Source organism: Symsagittifera roscoffensis, chromosome 1, assembly GCF_963678635.1.
Source record: "Symsagittifera roscoffensis chromosome 1, txSymRosc1.1, whole genome shotgun sequence".
Taxonomy (NCBI): domain Eukaryota; kingdom Metazoa; phylum Xenacoelomorpha; order Acoela; family Convolutidae; genus Symsagittifera; species Symsagittifera roscoffensis.
Genome location: NC_087062.1, coordinates 41,491,595 through 41,513,221, shown reverse-complemented (window position 1 = coordinate 41,513,221; position 21,627 = coordinate 41,491,595). Strand labels below are relative to the sequence as shown.

Sequence of the window (21,627 nt, the reverse complement as noted above, 5' to 3'; positions counted from 1 at the left end):
GATATTTATAAATAATAAATCAGAATTAAACTTTTTTTGTCTCTTGAGATATATTGGTCCCTTTTTGAATTGCTGCCGTCAGAATGACTTCATGAAATGTTAAAGTACAATCTATATTTATTTATGTTTTTGTTTTTCAGAATGAGAATGACAGTTTTCGAGAACTCTCAAACCATTCAGCGGTTAGTCAGAGAAGCAGTCGCCAAAAGAGATCTTCCACATTTACCTTGTCGTTTAGTAGCCGTCAGTAAAACCAAACCAGTTTCAGACATTGTGGAGGCTTATAACGCGGGCATCCGCCACTTCGGTGAAAACTACATCCAAGAGCTACACGAGAAATCGAATGATTCGACTATTATAGAGAAGTGTCCTGATATCAAATGGCATTACGTTGGTCATCTTCAGAGCAACAAGAGTAAATTGCTATCGAAAGTCAAAAATCTGTTTTTAATGGAAACAATTGATAGCACTAAACTGTGTGATAAATTGAACAGCGAATCAATGTTACCAGAATCAGGAAGCAGGTTAAAAGTTTTGGTTCAAGTCAACTCCAGTGGTGAAACTCAGAAAAGTGGAACAACGTCTAACGAAGCGGTTTCTTTAGTTGACCACATTGTTTCAAAGTGCCCAAATTTAGAGTTCAGAGGATTAATGACAATTGGAAGTTATGGCCACGATTACACTCAAGGTGAAAACCCAGACTTTGAAGTTTTGTTATCTTGTAAAGAAAGGCTTTTGGATCACATGGGTTTAAAAGAAGCTGATCTGGAAATGAGCTTTGGCATGTCGAATGATTACCTGCATGCAATTTCGATGGGCAGTACAAACGTGAGAGTGGGAAGTTCTATATTTGGAAGCAGGCAATATCCAACCAGCTGATTATGCTTTTTCGGCAGTTTCCTTACAAATGAAAAATTTTCTTATTAATTTGTAATGAAATTCATAAATCTGTAGATAGATTCAAGAATTGAAGTTTGGAAAGACTCAAGTGACAATTTTTAAGTGACAAATCAAAATCGAGGTTAAGGCAGATAACTTGTAAGCTAAAGCGTTGCATTTAAGATAATCCTACATCCTCTTCTGTGTTTTTTTTCTGCTTTTGTCGCTTTATGTAATTATGATTGCGACCAGGAAGAGTTATCAAATCGGAACAAAAACTTTCCGTGTAATTAACTTGTCTACTAGAATCATTGAATCGTTTCGGATGTTTTCTTAATTTACACATGCGAGCGTGTTTAGGTCGCAAATATTAGTACTACGTTTGTAGGCACTTTTGAAAGGCTGCTTCGGCAGTTTAATAGCATGTGCTCTGACATTCGATTAGTAATAAGTTGACACAGTTGATGCATATTTAATTTATCATTAGAACCGAAAAAAAATATTTGTTTCAATTTAACAGTACAATAATCAAAACTCCATTTCAGAAATTTTCCAGCTCAATATAATTGGCAATGTTTTCAAATACATAGTTTAAACATAATGTGGTTTATGCTTTCCAAATTAATACATGCAAAATTAGTGTGGATGCCTTCAGTTTGTTATTTTCTATTTACATGCAAAATTTAAGTTTATTTATATCTGGTGCCACTTTTGCTGCATAGGATTGGCAATCCTTTAACTGCTTTATGCTGCTGCTTTTTTAGCGACTAGTGTTTTAAAGACTCAAGGGCCTGTGGCTCAGATGCGATGACATGCGACTCCAAATCTCCTGATCGTGTGTTCGAATCCGCCACAGTAAACAATTTCGATATTCAAGGCTTATTTTTAACTTTTCTTTTCTGATTTCATTTTTTATCTCTTCTGCTAGTTTTTGTCGTTTTCTCGCAAAGTGCAGGATCGCCTCTGTGTATAATTTTAAATTTTACGTCTTCTTTGGCACACTTGGCGTAGCGGCATTGTCTATACATGGGCATGAAAAAGGGGGCGGCTATTTTGGGCGAAAACGAAAGTGTCAAGTTTAGGCGAAAATTTTCATTAAAAAAGTGTACATTTTAGCAGAAACTGTATGCGATTACTTAAGTCATTCCATTGCTACATACTAAATACAAGTGATATTATTCAAACAGCAAATAAACGGTAAAATAGTGACCGCTGCAGTCGCTCCAACTTGTAGCGAGCTTGCCAACTGAGGGTAGGACTCTTTACGAAAATTAGAGCCGATTATCACCGCGGAACCGACAAACGGCTTTGTAGTCTTTAACCGCTTCTTGTCAATATCTGGAAAGTAATGAGGATTTTTGATAAAATATACACTTTTATTATCAAAATTTTCGCTTCGCTCAAATTTAACAATTTTATTTTCGCCCAATATAGTTTTCGCCTAATATATACAGCCCCATAATAAAGGTACTGAGTTCCATCAGTTTATTTTTGCAAAGGTAAAAAAAATCCGTTTGAAAAATAATGTCGGCCAATTGTTTGTCTGTTTAAGTTTGTCAGCATAGTTGCCACGGCGCTGTCTTTTTTGCGACAAGAATAATTCTAACAATTATTGAAATTCATATGGGTTTAATGCTATATTTTTTAATTTACCAGCCTAATGATTTTGATGCGATTAGCAAGCCTTATCAAATCGGAAAATAGATTTTTTTTTCCGGGCTAACTATTTGTTTCACAGAATCAATTGGTATCTTGGATCATAATGAATCTATCTATTATTTAATTGGCGTTTCACGTGACTTAGATATATAAAAACTAACCGAGCTTGAGATTCTCAACCCTATAGTGGGTTGCTATCAGGGTGGATACATTCAGGGGTTGCAAATCTGGAGTCCAATTATGACTGCTCAAATCTTTTTGGTTTTCGAGATATGGCGTTTTTTATGATTTTTTTTCAAAAAAACTTAGATATTTAAAAACTAACCGAGCTTGAGATTCTCAACCCTATAGTGGGTTGCTATCAGGGTGGATACATTCAGGGGTTGCAAATCTGGCGTCCAAGTATGACTGCTCAAATCCTTTTGGTTTTCGAGATATGGCCTTTTTTATGATTTTTCTTTTTTTCCAAAAAAATTAGATATAAAAAAACTAACCGAACTTGAATTTCTCAACCCTATAATGGGTTGCTATCCGGGAAAATCCAGGAGTTGCAAATCTGCCGTCCAAGTATGACTGCTCAAATTGTTTTTGTTTTGGTTTTCGAGATATGGCGTTATTTATGATTTTTTTCATTCTTTTTCAATTTTTTTTTAAAAAAACTTAGATAAAAAAACTAACCGAACTTGAATTTCTCAAAGCTATAGTGGGTTGTCTTTTTTCTGAAGACTTGGTTTTGTAGCACCGGAGGTGCGATTGACGTGCTAGTTCAAATTTATCAGCGTATCCTATCACTTATTGCAAAATTCTATTCGTCCCAAATGATTTTGGCTTATATTTTATCAGTTTTATGCCCTAATTTTGGGTCGTTTTAAGGGAAACATACTTTCATGCTCCTATTCTTTGTATTTGGATATTTTTTCCGTTTTTTTCACCCAAAATCAGGTATCACAAATAATTATCAGAAGAGGTTGACTGATATATTTTGTTAAAGCCTTTGCAGTCGTGATTCGAGTCCTACCAAAAAAGTTTCCAAAAAATCTCAGCAGCGTTGAGAAAAACCTGTTTAAATTTTTTTTTTAATTTTGGTCTAATTGCGAGCAATTTGGCTTATAAAACGCAATTAAGACGTTTAAATTTAGTTTTGCTGAGTAATATCAGTTTGTGAAGCCTATTTTAGCGCTTGCTTGAAAACAGTTAAAAAATCCTAAAAAAAAACAAACAACAATTCTTGCAAACACAAAATTTACAAACATACAAATTTTATGTTTTTCGATAAATTTTTTGATAAAAACCGTTGTCAGATTTCCATTTTCTACACTTACTATCAAATTTACTTTTTTCTAGGCTCTCGTTTAGATCTGCTCAAAACCGAACGAACAAAAAACTTTCGTTTTCGGAACTTTCGTGTTCAGAACTTTCTGAGCTACTTGCACAGCAACCGTCTATTCTTTTTGAAATCAACTTCGACTCGCTGAGTCATTCTTGTTAGATTTCAGGTAGAAATGAAAAACTTTGGGTACACCAGAAAACCCACAAAAGTGATTGGAGAAGGATCCTATGGTGGAAAAGGTAGCACTTCGACTAAATTGGACTTTGTATTGGATAGTATTCCTTCAGTTGAAGGCGAGACTTCAGTTCCCATTGTTAGAAAAAGGAAGGTTAAGAAATCAACGGACGCTGCCAAGTCGAAAGCTCTACAGCGAGCTGTTTTTGGAGGAACTTCTCAGTTCACAGAATCAAATTTTCAAGAACTAATTGCTTCTAAAAAGAATTCTGAGTCTAAAGAACAGAAAGAAGAAGTTGCTGCTTGGGTTGACAGCGAAGATGAAGACGAAAATGTTCCCATTGACGTTAAAGTTGCGCGGAAATTCCTGTCAAGCGCAACATCGGCGTCTAGTACCAAATGGGCTTCAGAACCGGCACCAGAGTATATATCTTTGAAAGAAAGCGACGAAAATGCGTATCACTCGGATAATGATTTAGGAACAACTTCTGAGAAAATAATGATTTCGAAAAGTCAATTTAAGAAACTGGCGCCGAATAAAATTGGTGTCTCCAAATGTCGAGATCTTAATCAGAGCAAACCGAACTCGAATGCCATCAACTGTACTCAGTTTCACAAAACTGATCGAGTAGCTTTAGTCGGTAGTGCAGATACGACTTTGAGCCTTTTCCGAGTTGACGGAGACGAGAATAAAAACATCGCACAAATTCCGTTTGAGAATTTCCCAATCCACTTTGCCGAGTTCATTTCAAATAGCAAAACAGTATTTCTGACTTCGATTTACAATTCTTTTTATAGCTATGATTACGGGGCTATGAATGTCACTGCGCATCATGGATTGCGCTGCGTAGATGAAAAAATATTCAGCAAATTCACCATTTCTAATTGTGGTAAATTCATTGCCATGAAAGGCATGTACGGAAAAGTTTATTTAATTATAAGTCATAGTCTTGAGTTAATCAAGACTCTTACGTTGAACGATTATGTCGAAGGAATGACGTTTACCAGCGATTCTGGTTACTTCCTGGCCTCAGATTGTAAAGGAAAGGTATACGTTTTTGACCTGCGTAAATTAACTCGATGTCTGAGAAAATTCGAAGACGAAGGATCTACAAATACGATTTCAGTTGCTCTGTCTAGTGATTCTTCATTACTTGCTTGTGGCTCTTTCAACGGAGTTTTAAATCTCTACGATTTTCAGTCAATATTAGCGGAAGTGAAAAGATTTCCGGAGCCAGTGAAATGTTTCAAGAATTTGACAACATTAGTTGACAATGTCAAATTTAGCTCTACAAACGAGTATTGTGTTTTCTCTTCAAGATTAGTCAAGAATTCGGTGAAAATAGCTCATATGGACAGCTTCACAGTGTTTGAAGATTTTCCAACATACCAGAATTTGGGATGTGTTAAGACGTTTGATCTTTCTCCACACGGGAAGTATCTGACATTTGGTAGCATAAGTGGTAAATGCAGACTGTATGATGTGACTCATTACAGCAGATATTGAAGTATGAATATCAAGATACTGAATAAAAGTCTTTGAAAGTTTTTTGAGCAAATCTTATTGATGCCATCGAGATGTTTCATTGAAAAACTTGTCGTTTCATAAAATTGTTCAATTTTATTTTGGTCTTATCTATCTGTCTATCTATCTATCTATCTATCTATCTATCTATCTATAAATTTATCTATCTATTTTTTTTATCTATCTATACATTATTTAATGGGATGTCACTTGAAACAATTAAGAAGACCCTATATTGACATGTTTAATAAAAGGACAATATTTTTCAACATTTAATAGGTGTTATGATATGCAACGTTTTAAATTTCCAAGGTGATCTATTATTTTACCTTTAAATGCTTTAACGGTACATATTTTTGTCTTATTTCGCAATGCAAACTTTTTTGTGTGTATTTTAAAATCGTTGAAATTCTCAACCCTATGATGGTGTGGTATTAGGGTTCGCTCAGGAGCGGCAAATCTGGTCTCCAGATTATTTTGCTCAAATCCCTTCGGTATTCGAGATTGAGATATGGCCGTTTTTTCACGTTTTTGAATTACTTTTAACAGATATTTAGAGAATTTGAAATGCTCAATCTCTTGGTGGGATGCTATCAGGGTATACTATGCAATTGCATTTCTTCGCTCCAAATGTGACTGCTCAAATTCATTGGGTTCCGAGATGTGGCATTTTTTATGATTTTTTGATTTTTTTTTTAAATTTGGATTTGAACAAATAAACAGAACTTGAAACTCTCAACCCTATAGCGGAATACTCTCAGAGTGCTTTATGGGGTTGCATTTCTTCCCTTTAGATATGACTGCTCAAATTCTGTTGCTTTTCGGGATAAAACGTTTTGGTTTTTCAAAAAAATCAGATTAGAGAAAACTAACAGAACTTGAAACTCTCGACCCTATGCTGGTGCGCTTTTGGGTTACTCTCAGGGATTGCAATTAGGGACGACAACTTGACCGATCAAAACCTTTTGAGAGCCGAGACAGTGTATTTTATGCTTTTTTAAAATTATATATCAAAAAACAGATTTCAAAAGCTTACAAAAACTTTTGGTTAAAGTTGTCAACCATGTATTGTAATGCTATCAGGGATCTCCTAGAAGTTGCAATTTGAAGTTTATTTGAATTTCTATTATAGTTTCCGAAGTATGATATTTTTATTTTCAATTTTTCAGTAAATCTGATTGTTGTCAGAATTTTTGAACTTTTTTTAAAAGCGTGAAAGGAGCGTAAGTATGCTGTCGGTTTTCAGGTTCCTTTTTTGAGTTCAGTTTAACAAATTTGATGAAATTTAGTAGTTTTTGAGATTTGGGTAAAAAATAACTAAAAGATGACCTAATGAATGGTTCAATTAATAGAAAACCCTGCTGGATGGTTGCAATGAATGTCGTTGTTACAATTTCAATTTACGTTCTGCAATGAATGTCGTGTTATTATATATATATTAGGAAGCTCTTTTCACGTTCAGCTATCTATTTGAAGCACCTTCGGTGCAAGTCATGCGCTAGTTGAATTGATTATCTGATTATAGTTTCCAATAGCAGTAGACGGTATTTTGACGCTACGAGGTTTTCATGGTATTTCAGATTAGAATGCAACATTTCAATAACTTAGAAAGTCTGATCTACCAAAATGAGCACCTACTTCAGCGCGCTTAACTCCTAATTTATGGCCGCTTCTTCTGCGACTATTTCATCTGGTCGCAAGATCACACCGAGTGTCCACGGCTATCCTGGAAGTAACAGCAGCAGTAGCTCCAGCAGCACCAGGTCTATCTGTTTTGTCCAGAGAATAGAGTATCAGTTCAGTGGGAGCAGTGTATGGCCTTTTGCGCTGGCCCTGGGAGATCTGGACAACGATGCCCACGGAGACTATGAACTGGCAGTTGGAAATGTGCACGGAGATCTGTTCATATATAAGCATATATGTGAGCAGCCGTGGAAGAAAGCGTCAAATCTGGGATCCGTAAGATTCGTTCACAAACCTTTTTCTGGTTAAAAAAAACTGGTTTAATTGTACCAAATAGACTGTGATTTACAGATTGTGTGCATTGGTATTGGTGATGTGCTAAATGAAGGAAAAGTAAGTTATTGATGGATGTCTTTTGTGGTTATTTATATCTAATATGCAATTTAAAAAATATTATCTGTTTCAGAATTTTCTTGTTACATTAAGCTGCGAGGGATGGTGCCATATATTTGACGTTCCAAGCGAAGTAAGTCACTTCTCGTAGGAGTTTATGATGCTTAAAAATTGGTTTTCAAACACAGATTTGATGCAGGGCCACAGCTTCATAATTTATAACATCGAAGAAACTTATTCTAAAAGCAGTCAAAGTTGATTAAACGTAGTAATTTTTTCCATAGTCAAGAACCAGTTTCTTGTTATCTATCGCTTTGCTGAATTTTCTATTAAAAGTTTGCCACAGGCATCAGAAAGTGGATCAGTGATTCTCCCCACTAACTCGCCGAGTGCCACATCGCTGCCCTGTGTTCCGAGCAGTGATCTGCAAGCACTTTACAAACAGAACGATATAGGGGTCAATGTCAAACTACTTCTTCTAGATGACATAGGTCAGTGACGTGTCTCTTTATTGTTCAGGTCACTGAAAGTTGGGAGGAACTTTGTCTGTGGGTGTTTTTTTTACACTAGCGAATGTTGTTTATTAGTAAGAACCTGGTGGCACTTCTGCTGTAATCACGTGCGTGGCAGTGGGAAGAACGTGAGGTTCCTAATCTGGAGTTCCCTCGTTTGAAACGGTCGCTAATCAAAATTTTTCTAATTTGAGGCTTATTTTCCTTAATTTGTTTTCTCGCTAATGTTTGCGAACAACGCAGCTTTGCCTGTGTTCAGTAGTTTTTTCACGAAAATTCGGGTACCAGAAATAATCATAAGAGTAGAATGAGTGAAAAATCACATAAGTCCCTGCAGTCATGATTGGAACGATATTAAAAGTAATGCGAGTAGGGAGTAAGTTTTTTTTTGCGTTCATCACTATTTTCCAACTGTCAGTTGGCTATGTTTGAATGAAAAGTTTTTAAGTAAACTCAATGTCAAAAAAACGAGTTTAAGGTTTTTGATTTTTGTCTTATTACGAGCAAGTAGAAAGCGTGAAGCATATATGAAACATTTCAATGACGAAAGATCCCTTACCTAAAGATCCCAAACAAGAAGATCCCAGCCGATAACATAGCAGTTCAAAAGATACCTAGTTCTCAAATCGCCCACGGCTGAGGTACCATAATAAACAAGGATAGCCAGTTACTGTGCAAGTAGCACAGAATGTTTCTACCATAGTCTAAAAAATACAAAAAAAACTGTAGGTTTTTTCAAATAAGTGTCGTTTTTTCTGCGTGTTGTGATAAAACTATCTGGACAAAAACTGGAATTTTCGATAGTCATTTTTCGACTATCATTTTAAAAAGGAAAATTGGACGATACTTGTTGAAAAATTAAAATATCAAAAAAAAATCAATTTTTCAAATCCCAAATGGCGCTTCAAACAGATTCCGAAAACACTTTTAGTTGGTTGAAACTAATTTTTCACAACCTGAATTGAGGAACAATAAGCTATTGTAAGTCTGCTTGCTCGCATTAATTGCTCACATTTGGACAAAAAGCAAATGTTTTAAAACTGTTTTTCTCGATACTGGGTTAGCTAATTTTGAAAGTTTTCTGATGTCCCTCGAATGTCGACTGAAAGGGCTCTAATATGACGTATCACTCGTCCCAATCATATAGTTTTTATGGTGCCTGCTGATTTTGCGTGGAAAGCAAAAAAGGAAAACAACACCCGAATACAAAAACCTCCCCATTTTTCAAATGGTCGGAACAATCACAAAGAAAAGAAGAATCAAAGCAATAAGACGGTTGACCAATCAAGCTAAAAACGAAGGGTTGGTTAAAATCAAAGAAGCGACTGAACTTTCGCTGCAAAATTTCGAATAGAAAAAGCCTTGCTAATCACTTGGCCTTCAAATTGAAACATCAAAACATATTTGACAACAAAGGAACTTGAAAAGGTTTTCTAATAATCACAACCAACTTTGCCAAGTTGGCCAGTTTTTCCAGACAAATCAAGTCGGTTCAACAAATGAAAACAAGTTTTCGCATACTTCGTAAGCTTTAATTGATCTCACTGCGACTCAATTGCCGTTTGTTTTCATAGAAATATCGTTTCATATTTTTGATCAAATTTTTCGCTAGACGCAATGCTCGAAACAGCCGAAATGCCTCTACTCCCAACCTAGTGTCCCGTAAAGAAAGAAATTGCCCTGGGATTAATTTCTTAGAAACAATATTTTCGAATGCGGGCATGGTTTTGCATTTTGGCGTTCTCCGGGAGTGTGCATCGAGACGTCTATAAAAAGTTGATAAAAAAATTCTAATTTTTAAGACAAAATAAGGCAGAAATTAAAACATAATTTAATAAGTTAAGTGAGCAAGTCAACGGATATAAGATAATGTATTAGAGTCTTTGTATGCACTAATTATCTGTTGAACTTTTTCATTCAGATCACGTTTTTTTTCCGGGAGAAGTTGATAGTACCGCAGGATGCGTTCAAGATATTGAATTTTTGATTATAAAAATCCAGTTGGATTTTCTCAAGTATATATAAATATTGAAGGATGGCTGCTCAGCCGTAACACATAAGTGCCACTCTTCAACTACATATGCTGTTCGGGCTAGACCAGAAACAGCAGTTTGATAATGGTTTCATAACGAAATTGAAAGAGTGTTTTTCGGCCAATAAATCCCCTTTTCATGTACATTTTTTGAAAATGATCCATGAGCCTGTCTATTTTTTCGAGATTGTTTTGTGATTTATGCAGTTTGTTTGCCTCTCTGCATACTTCTAAATTACTAGGTCGAACGCGGTTTCCTTTTTTAACTTCGATACAAAACGAAGGGCAAGAATCATGATCAAATTAAAGACTAGCTCGCTGTTCGATTCATCAGTCTTTTCATGATCCAATACAGAAAATGAATAGCGTGAACCTAATTCAGGTGTTATTATAATTCAAGATTTAATTTTGATTGCACTTTCATCATGTTTTTTGTTCATAATTCATGGGATCTTTTTAATTGACATGGGATCTTATGGTATAGGCGATTTTAGTACATGGAACCTTTTAGTACGGTATCTTTTATCATGGGAGCTCTTTCTGAGGTATCTTTTGTCCGAATACCGAATGAGCAGTTTTTGAAAGTTTCCTTTAGCTCTTTCCCAGCACGAAAACTTCAAAAACTCACTGTTTAAAAATAAATGTAAGTTGAATGAAAGTTTTCGATTGTCAAGTTAGTTGAAGTTTACTGAAGCTATTAATAATTCCTCCAGGCTAAGTTTTGTCTCTCTCAGAACGCACAGGAACCGGCTTTCTTTGTTTTTGATCTTTTTTTCAAGCAAAATATTACAAATAATTTTTAGAATGGGTCGAGTGATGTATCATACTAAAGACCTTTCAGTCCTGAATAGATTGACATCTAAAAATTTCTTAGTGTCATCAAAAAATCTGGTTAAAAGTTATGAATTAAGTATAATTTCGAGGTTTTTCAGGCTATAACAGGTGTTATAATAATACAAAAATCTTTCATTTAAGCCGTGAAAATCTAGTTTTTGAGGCTTCATTTCGCGTCCTTGGCAATTTTTCATTTTTATTTTTCGTAGAAACTGTAGTCTAATATGACTAATTTACTTATGTTATAAGCATAAGGCTTGTGGTTTTATTGCACCACGCCCAGAAAACGACACAAAATTGAAAAAAAAAGTTTTTGTTTTTTCAGTTTTCCTCACTAAACTCGTCGCAACTTTCTGCTATCTGCAACTTGCACAACAATCATCTACTCTTTTCGAAAATTTGTTTGCCTGTTCGGACTTTTTTGAGAATTCAACCATATACAACTTTTGCTAAATGTTGCAAATCTATAACAGATGGCGCTTGACTGACTAGGTGGTCTCCAGGCAATGTTTGATTTTGCAACTATTTTGTTATATTGTCAGAATTAGGGAAAAAAATTTTGACGCACGCAAATAAATCAAAACTAATCAGCTTAATATGATTTAAGCTGGCGTGTAATTTATTGGAGCTGTTAATGGTTTTAGACGGAGATGGTAAAATCGAGTTAGTTGTTGGGCACACAGACAAATTCGTGAAGGCTTACAGGTGGGAGCCGAATAGTTTGTCAGCCGACCAATTCGCCTCCGATCTGGGATCGGGTTGTCTGCTTATTGACTCTGGATCTCTGAAAGATGAAGCAATTTATGATCCGACTACCTGTCAGACTACTAGCACGGAAGAGAAAAAGCAAGATGCTGGAAAACCTGGTTCCCCAAAAGGGAAATTTGTACCCGTCTATGGTTGGAGATTGGAACATATCGTAAGACAGTTTAATTTAGATTTCTAAACATAAAACAATTCCTAGTTTCCTACGTTTTCTGAAAAATTTAACCTCAACGAGATGGTCCACTAGCGTGCTGGGGGAGGGGGCGACACCTCCCCATCTCGACTGGTTGCCAAGGCCCCCTTTGTATAATTTCACGAGATCCATTTCTTACTGGCCAGCATCAAACATTTTCTAGAAGTGCCTTTGGCACCAATATAACTAGACTTGATGGAGGGACGGCAACGAAAAAACGCAATTTCGCAGTCAAATTTAGTCCAATTTGGGAAAATTACCGCGCAATTTAAGCAGCGATATAAGCGGTCAAATATTTACTCAACTTATTATTTCTTTTCTCCCGAAAATACTGCTTTTTGGTTGGTTGAAAGTTCGCTGGTTTCTGGTTGGTTAAAAGATCGCATCGTTCGGAAATTTGCTTAAAAGCGAAATAAGCAAGCGAATTTTATCCCCCCTAAATCAATTTGGGGTTGGGGGAGAGTGCTGACATGGTCCACAACTTTTTGACACTAGCAAGCTTGCAAGCATTAGTGTATTATTTCCAACCTTTTTTAACCTAACTCGCAAATAAATGTTTACATTGAAAGTGTTCTCTTATATGGAAATTTCAGTTTAGCATGGGAAATTGCGTAGCATCTGTTCTCTGCTGTTTTGCGGCTATTGGTTGTCATAAATTAAGCGTCCCTGACTAATTGGTTAGTGCGTGAGACTCATAATCTCTAGGTGGCAGAGATTCCAACCAAAGAATAGACAGTTTTTTAAGTAGCATTTTTTGACGTTTTTTTTGATCAATCGAAAAATATTGTTCTGAGCTCAAAACTTAAAAGGTATTTTACCTGTTTTTTTTTCGTTAAGTTATGGGGCTTAAAGATTGCCAATTTAGTCCAATTTGGGAAAATTACCGCGCAATGTAAGCGGCGATATAAGCGGTCAAATATTTACTCAACTTATTATTTCTTTTCTCCCGAAAATACTGCTTTCTGGTTGGTTGAAAGTTCGCTGGTTTCTGGTTGGTTGAAAGTTCGAATCGTTCGGAAATTTGCTTAAAAGCGAAATAAGCAAGCGAATTTTATCCCCTCTAAATCAATTTGGGGTTGGGGGAGAGTGTTAACATGGTCCACAACTTTTTGACAATAGCAAGCTTGCAAGCATTAGTGTATTTTTTCCAACCTTTTTTAACCTAACTCGCAAATAAATGTGTACATTGAAAGTGTTCTCTTTTATGGAAATTTCAGTGTAGCATTGGAAATTGCGTAGCATCTGTGCTCTGCTGTTTTGCGGCTATTGGTTGTCATAAATTAAGCATCCCTGACTAATTGGTTAGTGCGTGAGACTCATAATCTCTAGGTGGCAGAGATTCCAACCAAAGAATAGACAGTTTTTTAAGTAGCATTTTTTGACGTTTTTTTTGATCAATCGAAAAATATTGTTGTTCTGAGCTCAAAACTAAAAAGGTATTTTACCTGTTTTTTTTCGTTTAGTTATAGGGCTTAAAGATTGCCAATTTAGTCCAATTTGGGAAAATTACCGCGCAATGTAAGCGGCGATATAAGCGGTCAAATATTTACTCAACTTATTATTTCTTTTCTCCCGAAAATACTGCTTTCTGGTTGGTTGAAAGTTCGCTGGTTTCTGGTTGGTTGAAAGTTCGAATCGTTCGGAAATTTGCTTAAAAGCGAAATAAGCAAGCGAATTTTATCCCCTCTAAATGAATTTGGGGTTGGGGGAGAGTGTTAACATGGTCCACAACTTTTTGACAATAGCAAGCTTGCAAGCATTAGTGTATTATTTCCAACCTTTTTTAACCTAACTCGCAAATAAATGTGTACATTGAAAGTGTTCTCTTATATGGAAATTTCAGTGTAGCATTGAAAATTGCGTAGCATCTGTTCTCTGCTGTTTTGCGGCTATTGGTTGTCATAAATTAAGCATCCCTGACTAATTGGTTAGTGCGTGAGACTCATAATCTCTAGGTGGCAGAGATTCCAACCAAAGAATAGACAGTTTTTTAAGTGGCATTTTTTGACGTTTTTTTTGATCAATCGAAAAATATTGTTGTTCTGAGCTCAAAACTAAAAAGGTATTTTACCTGTTTTTTTTTCGTTTAGTTATGGGGCTTAAAGATTGCCAATTTAGTCCAATTTGGGAAAATTACCGCGCAATGTAAGCGGCGATATAAGCGGTCAAATATTTACTCAACTTATTATTTCTTTTCTCCCGAAAATACTGCTTTCTGGTTGGTTGAAAGTTCGCTGGTTTCTGGTTGGTTGAAAGTTCGAATCGTTCGGAAATTTGCTTAAAAGCGAAATAAGCAAGTGAATTTTATCCCCCCTTAATCAATTTGGGGGTGGGAAAGACTGTTGACATGGTCCACAACTTTTTGACACTAGCAAGCTTGCAAGCATTAGTGTATTATTTCCAACCTTTTTTAACCTAACTCGCAAATAAATGTTTACATTGAAAGTGTTCTCTTATATGGAAATTTCAGTTTAGCATGGGAAATTGCGTAGCATCTGTTCTCTGCTGTTTTGCGGCTATTGGTTGTCATAAATTAAGCGTCCCTGACTAATTGGTTAGTGCGTGAGACTCATAATCTCTAGGTGGCAGAGATTCCAACCAAAGAATAGACAGTTTTTTAAGTAGCATTTTTTGACGTTTTTTTTGATCAATCGAAAAATATTGTTCTGAGCTCAAAACTTAAAAGGTATTTTACCTGTTTTTTTTTCGTTAAGTTATGGGGCTTAAAGATTGCCAATTTAGTCCAATTTGGGAAAATTACCGCGCAATGTAAGCGGCGATATAAGCGGTCAAATATTTACTCAACTTATTATTTCTTTTCTCCCGAAAATACTGCTTTCTGGTTGGTTGAAAGTTCGCTGGTTTCTGGTTGGTTGAAAGTTCGAATCGTTCGGAAATTTGCTTAAAAGCGAAATAAGCAAGCGAATTTTATCCCCTCTAAATCAATTTGGGGTTGGGGGAGAGTGTTAACATGGTCCACAACTTTTTGACAATAGCAAGCTTGCAAGCATTAGTGTATTTTTTCCAACCTTTTTTAACCTAACTCGCAAATAAATGTGTACATTGAAAGTGTTCTCTTTTATGGAAATTTCAGTGTAGCATTGGAAATTGCGTAGCATCTGTGCTCTGCTGTTTTGCGGCTATTGGTTGTCATAAATTAAGCATCCCTGACTAATTGGTTAGTGCGTGAGACTCATAATCTCTAGGTGGCAGAGATTCCAACCAAAGAATAGACAGTTTTTTAAGTAGCATTTTTTGACGTTTTTTTTTATCAATCGAAAAATATTGTTGTTCTGAGCTCAAAACTAAAAAGGTATTTTACCTGTTTTTTTTCGTTTAGTTATAGGGCTTAAAGATTGCCAATTTAGTCCAATTTGGGAAAATTACCGCGCAATGTAAGCGGCGATATAAGCGGTCAAATATTTACTCAACTTATTATTTCTTTTCTCCCGAAAATACTGCTTTCTGGTTGGTTGAAAGTTCGCTGGTTTCTGGTTGGTTGAAAGTTCGAATCGTTCGGAAATTTGCTTAAAAGCGAAATAAGCAAGCGAATTTTATCCCCTCTAAATGAATTTGGGGTTGGGGGAGAGTGTTAACATGGTCCACAACTTTTTGACAATAGCAAGCTTGCAAGCATTAGTGTATTATTTCCAACCTTTTTTAACCTAACTCGCAAATAAATGTGTACATTGAAAGTGTTCTCTTATATGGAAATTTCAGTGTAGCATTGAAAATTGCGTAGCATCTGTTCTCTGCTGTTTTGCGGCTATTGGTTGTCATAAATTAAGCATCCCTGACTAATTGGTTAGTGCGTGAGACTCATAATCTCTAGGTGGCAGAGATTCCAACCAAAGAATAGACAGTTTTTTAAGTGGCATTTTTTGACGTTTTTTTTGATCAATCGAAAAATATTGTTGTTCTGAGCTCAAAACTAAAAAGGTATTTTACCTGTTTTTTTTTCGTTTAGTTATGGGGCTTAAAGATTGCCAATTTAGTCCAATTTGGGAAAATTACCGCGCAATGTAAGCGGCGATATAAGCGGTCAAATATTTACTCAACTTATTATTTCTTTTCTCCCGAAAATACTGCTTTCTGGTTGGTTGAAAGTTCGCTGGTTTCTGGTTGGTTGAAAGTTCGAATCGTTCGGAAATTTGCTTAAAAGCGAAATAAGCAAGCGAATTTTATCCCCTCTAAATCAATTTGGGGTTGGGGGAGAGTGTTAACATGGTCCACAACTTTTTGACAATAGCAAGCTTGGAAGCATTAGTGTATTATTTCCAACCTTTTTTTAACCTAACTCGCAAATAAATGTGTACATTGAAATTGTTCTCTTATATGGAAATTTCAGTGTAGCATTGGAAATTGCGTAGCATCTGTTCTCTGCTGTTTTGCGGCTATTGGTTGTCAATAATTAAGCGTCCCTGACTATATGGTTAGTGCGTGAGACTCATAATCTCTAGGTGGCAGTAGGTCGTGGGCTCGAATCCGAAACGTAGCAGAATTTTTTTATTACTAGTTCGAGGTAATTTCTACTTTTTCTTTTGGCACTTTATAGAGGTGCTTTCAAGTTTTTCCAGATTGATTTGTGATATATCCAGTTTGTTTGCATCACTGCATACTTCCTCAATTACTATGTCGAACGCTGATTCCTTTTTTGACTTCGGTACAAAACGAAGGGAAGGAATCATGATCAACTTAAAGACTAGCTCGCTGTTCGATTCATAAGTCTTTTCATGGCCCAATTCAGAAAATTAATAGCGTGAACCTAATTCAGGTGTTATTATAATTCAAGATTTAATTTTGATTGCACTTTTATCATGTTTTTTGTTCATAATTCTTGGGAGTTTTTAAATTGGCATGGGATCTTATAGTATAGGCGATTTTAGTACATGGAATCTTTTAGTACGGTATCTTTTGTCATGGGAGTTTTTTGTGTAGAATTTTTCATCATAACACCGAATAAGCAGTTTTTGATTTTTCATTCAGCTTTTTCCCAGAACGAAAACTTCAAAAACTGTTTAAAAATAAATGTAAGTTGAATCAAAGTTTTCGATGGTCAGGTTAATTGTGGTTTACTGAAGCTATTTATTATTCTTCCAGCCTAAGTATTGTCTCTCTCAGACCGCGCAGGAACCGGCTATGCTTGTTAGGCTATCTTTTTTCCACGCAAAATCAGGTACAACATTTAATTATTAGAATGGGTCGATTGATGTATCATACAAAAAACCTTTCAGTCCTGAATAGATAAACATCTAAAAAATTTGAAAATATTTTCTTAGTTTTATCAAAAAACCGGATAAAAGTTGTGAATTTAGTTTAATTTCGAGGATTTTCAGGCTATAACAGGTGTTATAATAATACAAAAATCTGTTATTTAAGCCGTGAAAATCTAGTTTTTGAGGCTTCATATCGCGCGTCCGTGGCAATTTTTCAATTTTTTTTTTTTCGTAGAAACTGTACTCTAATATGACTATATCTAACGTTTTTTTTTTTTGAAAAATTGCCTGAGGCGCAGATCATTTTTGATAAAATAGCAATGTAGTTTTATAGTATATATGGACCTTTTAGTATTTTCGGAGAGCTCGGAAAATCAAATTGCTAGACCTAAAAAACCGCCCGCCCTAGAAAAATTTTAATTTTCTGCGCGCGCCACTGAAATGTTCGTACGGGGTCGTATGGTATCAGCCTGAAGCGTTTTATGTCGTAATATGGATTTCAGAACTATATTTCAACAAAAATAGCTAGCTGCCTGCACGTGGTCCCAAATATTCAGACTACAATAGAAGAGCAATATCGAATAAAATTTTCTTTTCCAGATTTCCTCTAATTTTTTTAGTTCAAGGGTGACTGAATTAGATAAAAACAGCAAGAATCAAAGGTATTTATTGCTAAAAATTAACATTGAAACGCTAAATTTTTTTAAGCAAAATTAGTTAAATGAATTGTGGGGAGGTCAGCCTCGCAGCTCTTTTCGTTGATTTAGTCTAAAAACCGATTCTTTTCTCGACACAAACAACTTTGGCCCACATGAACATTCCTCCCCCATATTGACCAAGTAAACTTCCAACCAAAGAAAAGACAGTTTTTCAAGTAGCATCGTTCTTGGTTGAATACTGCTTTCTGATTGGTTGAAAGTTCGCATCGTTCGAAATTTGATTAAAAGCGAAATAAGCAAGTGAATTTTATCCCCCCTTAATCAATTTGGGGGTGGGAAAGACTGTTGACATGGTCCACAACTTTTTGACACTAGCAAGCTTGCAAGCGTTAGTGTATTATTTCCAACCTTTTTTAACCTATCTCGCAAATAAATGTGTACATTGAAAGTGTTCTCTTATATGGAAATTTCAGTGTAGCATTGGAAATTGCGTAGCATCTGTTCTCTGCTTTTTTTGCTGCTATTTTTTGTCATTATTTAAGCGTCCCTGACTAATTGGTAAGTGTGTGAGACTCATAATCTCTAGGTGGCAGTAGGTCGTAGGCTCGAATCCGAAACGTTGCAGAATTTTTTCAATTCGATGCTAATTTCTACTTTTTCTTTTTGCACTTTATAGCGGTGCTGTTTTGTCGTTTTTTCGATAGTGTATGCGCAGCGCTATCTTTTTAGAGATTTTTGATTTGGAATTCGAATCACGGCTATAAAGGTTTTTGTTTTGATTTCACACTTGACCCTGACGAGCTTTCGAAAAGAACAAAAAAATTGGAAAGAATGCTTTTATAATTTATCTATTGCGATAATACCAGCTGCAGATACGCAACTGTCGTTCTTTTCGTCATTTAAAAACCTTTGGGTCGAAAACAAAACACTATACGCAATAGTTTCTACCCACCTTCTTCAGGACAAAAAGGTCTAATAAAGGGAAAAGTTTATTTTTGCCTGTTTTATCTTAGTTATAGATCAAATTCTGTGATAGCACTTGCGAGCGTTAGTGTATTAGTCCGAACATTTTTTTCTAACCTATTTCGCATCTTAAAGTGCTCATTAAAAGTGTTGACTTATTTGGTGGCTCTTCTGCTAAATCACGATCTGCGGCATTGGAAGTTTCGTAGCATTAGTTCTCTGCTTCATTTGTTATTTATTTGTTATTTATAAAGCATCCATCGCTAGTGTGTGAGGCTCATAAACTTTAGGTTGCAGATCGAATCCGAGACGTAGCCGACTAATTCGAGGCTTATTGCTACTTTTTCTTTTTGCACTTTATAGAGCTGTTTTTTGCGCGTTCCTGCTAGTGTTTGCGAAGCTCAGCTTCCCTTCTGTGTCTTTTTGTTTTGCGTTACTTGCACGGCAACCGCCTGTCCTTGAATTTCTTTCAAACATGCAAATTTCATCAAAATGAGCCCAGAAGATTTTTTCTCAGATAGGAACTATCAGCGTCATATTCTGGAACGGTCAGAGACACTTGGCTGTGGCTCAGAGGGGAAACAACTACGCGCTGCTGTTTGTAGACAGACAAGGCGAATGTGACCCTTCGAAGTACGAGGGACAGGTTCACTATCAGCAGATTACAGGAGGAAGGGCGAGAAACACCGAGGCCAATTGTGGAATTCTCGGAAACATCAGGTACCGAGCTTAGTTTTATAAATCACAGCATGTGAAACTTGAATCTTTCCACTATTTATTTCGCTTTCGTAGGATAATGAACCTACCAGTAGGTTTATAATGCATGTGTTTTTTAAAAAAGAATGGGTCGAACAGAGAGCAGAATTTTCATTCAGTTTGCATTCAGCCAGAGGATTTGTCAATATCACAATTAAAAGAGCATGAACTCTGATTTTGCATGTGCAATTTAAGGAAGTGTGGTTCTGCAGCGTCTAATAATGACTGGGAAGTACAGGATTATCTGTACCACATAAACTCCAATGGACTCATTTGCAAAATGCATCTACCCCAGACCCTTAAAGTCAATAGTCCAGTCTCTATTCCAGAAAGCAAGGACAAAAATTTAGCTTCGAAAAATGCGAACAAGTTGTACGAAGCTTCCGAATATTGCGTTGTGAGCTCGTCTTCGGTCATAGACGAACATGATATACGCGATTTACTGTTGATTCGGCTGTTCCCTCTCAAATGCGCAGATCAAATTGACAAGGGTAATGTTGTCTAATCAATGAAATTGAAAAAGCCCGAAAAATTTGTTATCTCATTTGTTGTTGCGCTATAGATCAAAATAATTGTTGCCACTAATTTTGTGATCGTTCATTGCCATTACTTTTGTTGTTGTCCATATAATGGTATTGCCTATTTATGGAAAACTTGGTGATAATCTTTTGTTATCATAAAACCTGCTGCGTTAGCCTTAATCAAATATTCAAATGTTTAGATTGATATCATATCCAAAAGCTAACTGTTGTCGCAAAAAGCTGTTTAAGAGTAATGAACGCAGTGAAGACTCTTATACAAGTCTTGCTGTTTTTTTTTTCAAGAAAACTCTTAGATATTGATGCATTTATGAATGCACTTAGGTATATGTTCTCTTTTTGAATTCAATTAAAATTCATCTGAAAGTGACGTAAATAGCACTCTCCAAAGGGGAGGGTTCTCATGCTGGAGGGACCGAATGCTTGATAAATTTCAACCAATCAAATTCGTTAAGCGTTCCTATTGGCTAACTGCCTTTTTCACAAAATCTAAGTCAATATTAACAGAAAACGTTAATATAATAAATATAATAGATGCAGATAGAATAGGTGCAGATACAATTTATATTGTTTTTTTTGTTTTTCCTTTTTTCGAAAATCGGTATCCTTTAAATATTAAATTTGTTCCAATCCGCCTTTGATCCGGCAATACTTTCATTCATCTGCTTATTATCTAATTGGTTAATATTAACACTAATGGCCTTGATTTTTTTTTGCTAACTTTGAGATTTTCGCGATTTCCCTGAGATTTCTGAATACTCAATTCTGATTGGCTGAAAATAAGCCAAAATAAATTTCAAGCATTCGGTCCCTACATCATGAGGAACGCCACCCTCTCCAAATACGAATGTGGAAATGCCGCGAAAAAACGTAGATGTTTTCTAGAGCAGGGTTCTCAGGCTGGAGGGACCTAATGCTTGAAAAATATCATTCAATCAAAGTCACTACGCGTTCCTATTGGCTAAATACCTTTCTCACAAAACCGAAGTCAATATTAACAGAAAATGTATTGAATCAGTGGAAAATAATCAAAAATATAACAAATTGCGGGTTACAACCGCAATACTATTCAGATAAACATCAAGATTTATAAGTTCAAGTTCTTGAAAACTCATCTGCTTATTATCTAATCGGTCAATATTAACACAAATGGCCTGAATTTATTTTCTTACTTTGTGATTTTGCGATTTACTTTGATATTTTAAATACTCAATTCTGATTGGCTAAAAGTAAGCTAAATTAGTTTCAAGCATTCGGTCCCTCCGGCATGAGGGATGCCACCTGATTTCTAGTTTCAAAAGTGGAATTTTATTTTTAGATTTCCAGCGGAATAAAAACTTTACCTATTGATTTTGTTTTCTCTTGTTGGGTTCATGTTATAAAAAAGCGCTACTCATAAATTGTTCTAGAAGATCAAATAGCTCAAAGGGCATCTATTTTTTTCTTTGAAATTCGAAAATTTTTTCAAGAAAGTCAGTGTTTTTTACTTGCGTTCATTACTCTTTTCCAATCTTC

At 35.7% G+C, this 21,627-nt stretch overlaps 3 protein-coding genes across 3 annotated transcripts; all 3 read left to right on the top strand.

The window, feature by feature from the left end:
- The first annotated feature begins 144 nt into the window (after positions 1–144).
- On the top strand, positions 145–988 carry LOC134844487 (pyridoxal phosphate homeostasis protein-like). The gene has a single exon (XM_063861194.1). It carries the CDS (start codon positions 148–150, stop codon positions 877–879), a length of 732 nt encoding a protein of 243 aa, XP_063717264.1. The 5' UTR covers positions 145–147; the 3' UTR covers positions 880–988.
- A 3,042-nt stretch (positions 989–4,030) lies between these two features.
- Positions 4,031–5,590, top strand: LOC134844476 (U3 small nucleolar RNA-associated protein 18 homolog). The gene has a single exon (XM_063861183.1). It carries the CDS (start codon positions 4,041–4,043, stop codon positions 5,547–5,549), a length of 1,509 nt encoding a protein of 502 aa, XP_063717253.1. The 5' UTR covers positions 4,031–4,040; the 3' UTR covers positions 5,550–5,590.
- A 1,561-nt stretch (positions 5,591–7,151) lies between these two features.
- Positions 7,152–20,064, top strand: LOC134844469 (KICSTOR complex protein ITFG2-like; the record flags this gene model as incomplete). The annotated part of the gene is given in 7 exon segments (XM_063861170.1): positions 7,152–7,526; positions 7,602–7,643; positions 7,717–7,776; positions 7,990–8,134; positions 11,666–11,940; positions 19,335–19,537; positions 19,769–20,064. Coding segments are annotated over 7 exon segments (1,318 nt in total), but the record flags the coding sequence as incomplete, so codon positions are not given.
- Positions 20,065–21,627: the final 1,563 nt, after the last annotated feature.